This window comes from Amblyomma mixtum, chromosome 8 (assembly GCF_055824585.1).
Source record: "Amblyomma mixtum isolate Tamu chromosome 8, ASM5582458v1, whole genome shotgun sequence".
Taxonomy (NCBI): domain Eukaryota; kingdom Metazoa; phylum Arthropoda; class Arachnida; order Ixodida; family Ixodidae; genus Amblyomma; species Amblyomma mixtum.
The window spans coordinates 116863323-116871995 of record NC_143019.1 but is presented as its reverse complement, the minus strand read 5'-3'; the positions used below and the strand labels follow the sequence as shown (position 1 = coordinate 116871995).

Below are 8673 nucleotides of genomic sequence, written 5' to 3'. Positions count from 1 at the left end.
CTGATAGGGAAATCGCAATTTTGTAGGTATCCTGATAGTCACAATAAGCGAAGCCACTAGCCTCGAAGCCGCAAGCGAGAGCGATCAGCCCATTTTAGTGGTCATAAACGCGCAGATCGTGCACTTGTACAGGCTTCGAAATATACGGACGTTGGTGGCTTTTCCGTGAAATTCTCTTCTCTGCAGCCTACGCACTTTGTGCATGAAACTGCCGTAACTGCAGCTGTGATTTCGCGATAAAGAAGCATCTTTTTTAGAGTTAACTCTTTCTATGCAAAAGGCAATTGAAAGCTGTTGCAAGATCTGCGTTTAATTGTACACAAAAGTCGTCATGAAAGGAAACGTGCCCTTAGTGAACAAAATTTAAGGGAAGAAACGTTTTCTTGAACTACACAAGGATGTGCCCTGAATCGCAGAAAACAGCTGCATTACCCTGCGTTGCCACGACAATTAGGATTTGTGTAAAGGGCTGTACAGTACAGCCTGTGCAGATTGGCTTTGGTTTTGGTGCTTGGATAAACTCAATTCAATGACTGTATACTCAACCGGAAATTACAACTTAGTCCCGGAAATTGTAATCCTTAAAGGTGCTATGCGGATTTAAACGAGCCAATTGCATATTTTTACACTTCACAAAACAACGCTTTGTAAATCATCGCCGCACACGCGAAAAAAAAAAACGCCTTTTACAAAAAATGGCAAGTTTATGGCAACGCCAACAAAAGCGAAGGCAGCAAAGATGGCGCGGCAGTATTGGTACACTTCACAAATAAGATCAAGTAGCTAATAGCGAAAATTCGAGACCCCAAACACGGATTGCGAAAATAGCAACTGGCCGTAATAATGACAACAAAAACTGAACCCCAAATATAATGTACAAGACCAACACGCAAAAGCTCTGCTGGATCAGAATTACGGTAATCTAGCTAAAAAACTATATTTAACTTCAATGCTGGGTTCTTTGCTCTGTCACATTTAGTGGCGTGAAGCTATAATAAAATGTACAAATGTGCGACTTACCCGTTAGATAGACGGCTGGTAGTCTGGACTAGTTCATCATGTGGCTTCTGTTATTTTGCTCGGGTTTTGCGGCGAGAACATGCATCAACAAAGCCAATAGTTTTGCTATTTGGAAGTGCTCTATGTTCATCCTGAGCCTTGGTATTCCCTCTCCTGCACCTTGATCTTGTGAGTGTCTGCTATTAATTGCTGATTAATAGCAAACATTAATTGCTCTACTTGCAGCCCAGGATTGCTCTCATTTTGTTTGCACCTACTACGGCATAATTACTTGCCCATTTTGTTTTGGCTGGACTTCACTTTAGGCAAGTGGAGCGAATGTGAAGCATAATAAAATCCGGACTCCAGAGACCAACACGACTTATCTATACCTGGATACGGGATACGAGTTGAGTAGTTCCTCCTGGACACTGAATGGATTTCAAAGCCGTCTTCCGGCGCGAACAGCGTATTCTGGGGGGCAATGTATTTGAATTGTTTGCGAAGTAACCTGGGAAGTACACGTAGTAGCTGACACAAAAATTTTTTCCCCACATCCAATACACAATTTTTACATTTGTAATCAAACAAGGGCACTGGTGATGGTACTAGCCTTACAGCCCTTCCGGTATGAATGGCGTGGCTTTTGAAAATGTTTGCGCTGTTCGAGACGACACGTGTCTGCCCGGTTTTGATAAGGCATCGAGGCAAGTGAAGCATTCCGCGCAGTTTATGATCAGACTCCAGTGGACGTGGCGAGCTGGCTTTCGACGCTACTCTTGAAACAGGATGTGCACTCGGAGTAAATCAAAGTGTTGCCGGAACAAAAAACGACCGACAAAACGATCTATGGAATGTTCATAACCATTAGTCCGTAAAGACTTTAGACTGTCTGTTGCCAAATCTTATAGACTAGTCTATTGACATTACAAATCCTATGGACAGTATAACCATTGGTCCGTAAAACCTTTACACGCTCTGTTGCCAAATCTTTTAGACTAGTCTATTGACATTACATATCCCATGGACCGTTTACCGGACGTTTTTTTTTCCGAATGTCCAAATTATTTTCAAACTCACAGCCAGCTTTTGATTTATTTTAGACCTGGATCTATAACTGAGGCTACGACAGCCACCAGCTAAGAGCCAGAATGCATTAAATAGTTCGCTAATTAACTAACTACATTATTTACCTTTTCTTATTTTCTTCTAGGGGTACGCTGTTGTAGCCGACTCGAGATCCTTCTCCAATCAGTCTAGCCAAAGGAAAAATAAATATGCAATTTTTTATCTCGCATTACGAAGTGTGAAAACGTCACCCAGGTGTGAGGCTTCACACTGTTACTCAGCGGCAATCAGTGTCTCTGACTTCGAAAGCTCCGCACTGCCTTTTGCATTACACTGCTGACGTCGCCTGAGGCTCAGACGGGCGGGGCAGATGTAGCGCTGCCAGTTTCGTTTTACTCCGCTGCTTCGCTGATTGCCGCGAAGCGCGCTGACATCGCGCTTGCAATACGACCACAGAGCGAGGGCGTGGCCGCTGTCATTTGTGGAAGGGGCTAAAAGAAAATTGGCAGGGTTTTAACGCAGTTAAACTGAGTAGACGGGCGAAAGCATGCGTTTAAGACTGATTCCCTCATAGTTTTATTTATTGGGCTGTCGGCATCTCTGGCGAAGATATCAGACTCAGATTAAGCTCTGATCGAGGTTACACTGGTTTTATCTGTTCGCGCCGCAAAAGGAAAAGACGATGTGCAGTGCACACTGGGAGACTGTTGCAGCTTAACACGAGGCTTAACCGGCTGCGGCGATAGCCTCGTGCTCTAGCACAGAGGCCTGCGAATCTGATATGTTCGCGCCGCCGCAGTATGACTCCCAGTCATGAATATTAATTTGATTTCTTTTTATTTAGAATTGTTATTGCGCGTGTGCATTTGAAGACCGAAGAAACCACGCTACCCCAAAAAAAAACGTCACAACCGCAGAACAAGCTTGAAAGCACGAGCTGATGGGCGAGTTGGTTATGGATGGTAAGATTGAAACAGCGCGAGGCCCAAGGCCAAAGAAGAGAGCATAGGAAAGGACGAAACGAACAACACAGCGCTGAACTAAGAACTCACATTTATTTGGCATGGTGTGCGTATAGATACATTTAGGCGCCAAAATAGAAAAACACCAAAAATAGCTCATTCATGCACGCGGATCTCTGCAAGAGAACAGTAGCTAAGATGTGCAATTCAGAAAGCGAAGTTCTTTTTGTAATAAAGGTACTGATAGAGGACTTACACAGGTACCACCGTACTTCTTGATATTCGAGGCCAAGATGATTTCACAACACAGCTGCTCTTTGTTCCTAGCAACAGCTCTGCAAAAACTAAACCATGGGGAACAATCGCACTCACAGCAATGCATGCTGAGGTTACGAGACTCTTTGTAATTAACATTGTAGCGGTGTTACCTGAGCCTATTATTTAAGCACTCTCCTGTCTGGCCAATATAAAACCTGGTACAAGTAAGAGGAATGGAATACACGACATTTTCCTGACACTTCACAAATTTGCACTCATGATTTTTCGGGTAATCGGGGATAGTTTTCTATGGGTTGTTGACGCGCGTGTATTCTATTCCTCTCACTTGTAAGAGGTTTTATATTGGCCATACAGGACAGTGCTTAAATGATAGGCTCAGGCAGCACCTCAACAATGTTGATAAGAAAGAGTCTCGTAACCTCAGCATGCATTGCCGTGACTGCGATTGCTCCCCGCAGTTTAATTTCAGCCGAGTTGTTGCTAGGAACAAAGACCAGCTGTGTAGCAAAGTAATCTAGGCTTCGAATATCAAGAAGAATGGTGATACCTGTGTAAGTGCTCCGTCAGTATCTTTATCACAAAACGAACTTCGCTTACTGATTATCACATCTTAGCTTGTGTTGTCGGGCAGGCATTCAGGTGCACGAATGAGCTCGTTTCGGTGTTTTTGTTTTGGTCCCTAAATGTATTTATACGCACAACGTGTCAAATAATTGTCAGTTGTTAGTTCAGCGCTGTGTTGCCCGTTTCCTCCTTTCCTCTGCTCTCTTCTTTGGCCTTCGGCCTTGCGCTGTTTCATTCTTACCTCAAAAAAAGGTTTTTTAAGTAAATAAGTCAACAAAAATCTTCGAGAACAAGCGTTGAGAACGGTTCAGCAGGTTGTAGAGAGTGGAATGCCTTTGAAATAGCAAAAGTTCAAAATCCTCCGCGCTCGAGGGCATAAAGATGGTGTAAGTTTGGATGGAGCTCCGAATATTACTGAAAAAAGAACTATTGTTTAAATTTTCAATTCGAATTCCCAAAGAATATTGAAAAATTCTCTTCCAGTAGACGGCATCTGCTACAATCAGAAATATGTTCGAATCATAATGAGGCGAACGTTGCTGCACATTTTTTTTAAACAGCTCATGTGTTTTGCAAACTAAATTAAATAAAACGAAAGTAATTCTGCTAGAGGTAAAAAATTTGTGTGCGCAGAAAGATACGCCGCTTGACCAGGCACAATAACGCCATTAACCTTTGATGTCTTCATGTGAAATAAGTTACAAAATGAAAGCCTCGACAAGGACTAATTGGCAATAAATTAAAAAAATGCTTTAAGTAGGCCTTTGCACAGCAAAACACTGTTATTTCTGGCTTGAAAGGTCCAATAAAACGTCGGAACTCTCAGCTATCACCTCCAAAAAAAGAAAACGTTCAAAAATGCCGGGATTGTTTGCTTGGAGGCTCCATATCACAAACAGCACGCAGCACGTGAAGAACCGCTTTTTTTTTATTCTGAAGTGTAAATATAGTTAATCCGTATTCTTTTAGGATGTGGGCAAGTGGTATTTGTTTTCAGCATGTGACGACGTGCGCGTAGCTTTAAGGATTTTTATACTTGTAGTAGTACTTGTATTCATTTCTTTCGTGATGATGGCTGAAAACAATAGCCCTCGCGCGGCGTCGAGACGCGGAATTTTATCCGCGTTTTTCAATGAAATTTAATTAGATATGCTTGTTCCCAAGTTAGCAAGGTGCCAAATATACTGTGACAATATCTGAAAAACCCACGTGCTACAAGTTGCGTTCTCCGCCTGCATGTTGTTTGCCATTGCATTGAGTTCCGTGTTGCTGCTCGCATGCACGGTAGGCGCAAGGCCAAAGCAGACGTAATGGTCGTTTGGGAATATGCTCCGCGTCCAACCTTCGCATTTTTGTGCCACCCTTGCAAGTACTCCGTAGGAAACCCATATCTCAAACGCCCTTTGCCCGGACATATATGAGCCCCTACCCTGACAGTGACATTTGCAAGTGCCAAGGTTTCTGTGCTTACGTACGTGCATATAGAGGTACTCCAAAGGGTGTTCTAAGCCTAAATTGGAAACGAGGGCCATAAACGTTTATGCTACAGCATGCCGAGCACGTGTCCGGACAGAGCAGCGTCTTCAAGGTTTAGGCCCATTTAGCATTGTTCTATTAGCAGCCCAGCAACAATTGCCAAGATAAGAAAATAACAACCTTTTATGGACGCCCTCCCCAATTTCGCGGTTGGCAATTTATGTTACTTTTAGGAAGTATTGCTTGAAGTGTCTCACTAACCAGTACTTCCTGTGCTAGCCTAATGAAAGGACATCCGCGAAATTGTACCGCCGCCATTTCCAAATTTTCAAGAACGCTGGCTGTTGCTGCGGAAAACAAAAAACTCCTGCTCAATATGCCAAAATTCACCGCTCATGAAACCGAGATATAAAAATTATTCGCAAGGATGGAATGCCTTACTTTGTGCACAGTGCAGCGTTCCTCCATGTGGTCTTTGGATGCCTACAAATGTCGCCAGCTCTTATCAATCCACTATTATCTATATTCTGTGTAGTCTTTCTGCACGTACAACTTTATTGTTCTTTGCGAAAGGTTATCGCGTAACCTTCAGCAGTACAGCAAAAGGAAGCATCCGGTTGCTTTTGCCAGCCGCTGGCGTAAGGAGCCGAGCATGTGTATAAAATGAAGAGCGCGGGCCTCACATAACAGTTAGCACTTTTGGTGCACAGAAGAAATACTGTTCTGCCCATCCATTCCGGGTTGGAGGAGTGCAAATAACGAAAACTAAAAACATGTTTCACTCAGTAGGTGTGATCGCTATGCTGGCCATCGTAGGGGCTGTGTGCGTGGCAGCCCTACCCGGTGGGTGGACAACCAGGGATCCCGAGTCTAGTCCAAAGTACAAGCAACTTGCCCACTACGCTGTAGCCCAGCACGTCGACGGCCTGCAGAACTACGACACCGTGCTCGAGCTCACCAAAGTGGAAACACAGGTAAAGAAGCGGGGTGCAGATCTGAATATAGAAACTGCGTCTGTCTCTTGTTGTGGGGCATTGAAAGTCTGCCTTGTCAGCGAATCGCATTCTTTCGAAAAGCAGAGAAGCGTTATTGCTTCTCCACAAAAGAAATGATCTGGAATGAAGGGAGGGAAGAGCGGAGGCTAGTTGGTGTTTCATGCTCAAGAAATCATGCTAACTGGTGCAGAAAAGCGTGAACACAGACGGACGAAGCTTCGTCCGTCTGTGCTCACGTTTTTCTGCACCAGTTAGCGCTACTTCCACAGCATGAAGGGAGGTACACATGCAAGCAGTATTTCTTACGTGCTTAATTCACCTTCTCAAAAAGTGTAAATCACCTATTTCGGGCAACGAAAATTATTTTCACGTCAGCCAAGTGGCTCTCTGGTTCTTTATGGCCTCTTTAGTTTTATTCCCTGCCGCTTTCTCAGGAATTCTCTACAAGAATTAAAATACGATAGCAACTATTGGCATAGGTAGTCTTTATGCATTTAGAATACCCTCGATCTCTAATACTCCTTGCAGAAACACATGTGTTTACTAGTTTTTAAGAAGAAACTTTGAGTTATGATACATACACCTAAACCGGGCAGTGTTGTTACGGTCAGTAATTTTTGTATATCTCAGCGAAGATAGCCGCATTAATTTTAAGTAGATAAAATGACCCAACTTTTTTTGCCGTTTCTCATTTACTACCGACAAGAAGACCCAATAAGGGTGATGGAGCAAATTGGATGGAAAAGGCGTTATTGCTCCATGCATCGCATGATAGTTGGTGCACCTGTACGCGAGTAATCAGAATGTCGCAAAAGCACGCTAACGGCACCATCGCTTAGTGAGCCGGAATTTTTTTCGCTGTACCCCTCAGCAAAGGTGTAAGCATATAGTTGCTTCTAGCTGTACATGCAGCGTTTCTGGACCTTCTCAAGAAGACATACACTGCTCTACATTATCCTCAAAGTGAACCAGCGCTCCAGATGAGAGAGTAAATAACTCTTCAGGAAAATGTTTATTTCATATGCACTTGGTAGCGGCTCAAGAAAAACAAGAGCGCCTTAGTTACGCTAGATATAGGAAACGGTTGTCCAAAGCAGGTGTATTTGAGTGCGAACAAGGTGTGCTCGTTGCTGGGAATCAGTTAAATGCGTTACGACATGCTTCTCGTTCTTTCAACGGCAGGTCGTAGCAGGCGTGAAGTATCGTCTCACCTTCACCACCGCCGCAACCGACTGCAAAATTGGTGAGGTCGAATACAGCGAGGAGCGCTGCCCACCAACGAAGAACGTGGTAAGTGGCCTGAGAATTTTACTCTTACCATGACTGGGATTTATGTAATGCTGCCCTCCGAGTATACACTACGTTTCTTAATATACACATCGTGTTTTCCGGCTAGACGTGTCTTTGTTCGCCGCGTAGTTATGTGAGGTGTCCGGAAACGCTTTTTACACTTTCAAATACTGACGCCAATGCATGCGTGGTGGAAAAATCTAGTGAAACTATCTTCACCAATGCCTCTAGAGTAATGTAATGACCATGCTAGAACCACCATACTAAGCTACGATTGCTTACCGTTTGGTGAGCATATTGATTTCTTAAGTGCATATAAGCAACCATCGCTCATACAAGATTTACCGGCAGGCTTTTTTGTTGTTCCAACAAAAGTACAGGAGCACGGAGTTGGTGACACACCGTCACTTGATCTCTTTTTTGGAGAAAGAATATTTCACAAGCCAGAGAAAAGTAGCGCCAAATGAAGTAACAAATCACATTCTGCTTTATTGCCTTTTGTTTCTCGCACTAGCCGAAGGAAACCTGCACAGCCGTCATCTATGAGAAAGCGTGGGAAAACTGCCGCACACTGGTTTCGATCGACTGCGAATAAAGATCAAGATCGACAGAAGTGCCGCCGTGTTTTAGATCTTCGCTGCTGCCACTAAGCCGGAAAAATTAAACTTTAGCCTCCCCTGTGAATCGGCTGTACTGCTGGCATTTGCTTGTGATGTACTAGTCGAAGAAAAAGCACATTTCCTCCAGCAAAACCGGACACTCTGCAGGGAATCACAGAGGTAACCTGTTTGAGAAATAAAATAGTGCCTGCTTGCACGTCTCTCTTGAAATTCCTTCACACATACGGACATTGCACCATTGAGTTGGTGGTGCGTTGTTGCTACTTGCTGGGACTGAATGTTGTCGTATTTGTTTTTAACGTTTTGATGAATATTACTCGTTTGCTCGAGCCACAAAAAATTGCAGTAATTTAAAGCCCATACCTAAACGTAAATGCGGTGTCGGCAAAAAAGTACCGCACGCATTTACAAGCCCACAGT

At 43.7% G+C, this 8673-nt stretch overlaps 1 protein-coding gene across 1 annotated transcript; it reads left to right on the top strand.

Annotated features, from left to right (window-relative positions):
- Positions 1 to 6013: 6013 nt before the first annotated feature.
- On the top strand, positions 6014 to 8446 carry LOC149334062 (cystatin-2-like). The gene is made up of 3 exons (XM_089556182.1): positions 6014 to 6322; positions 7526 to 7633; positions 8148 to 8446. The coding sequence occupies exons 1-3, from the start codon at positions 6122 to 6124 to the stop codon at positions 8226 to 8228; spliced, it is 390 nt and encodes a 129-aa protein (XP_089412308.1). The 5' UTR covers positions 6014 to 6121; the 3' UTR covers positions 8229 to 8446.
- The last annotated feature ends 227 nt before the right edge of the window (positions 8447 to 8673 follow it).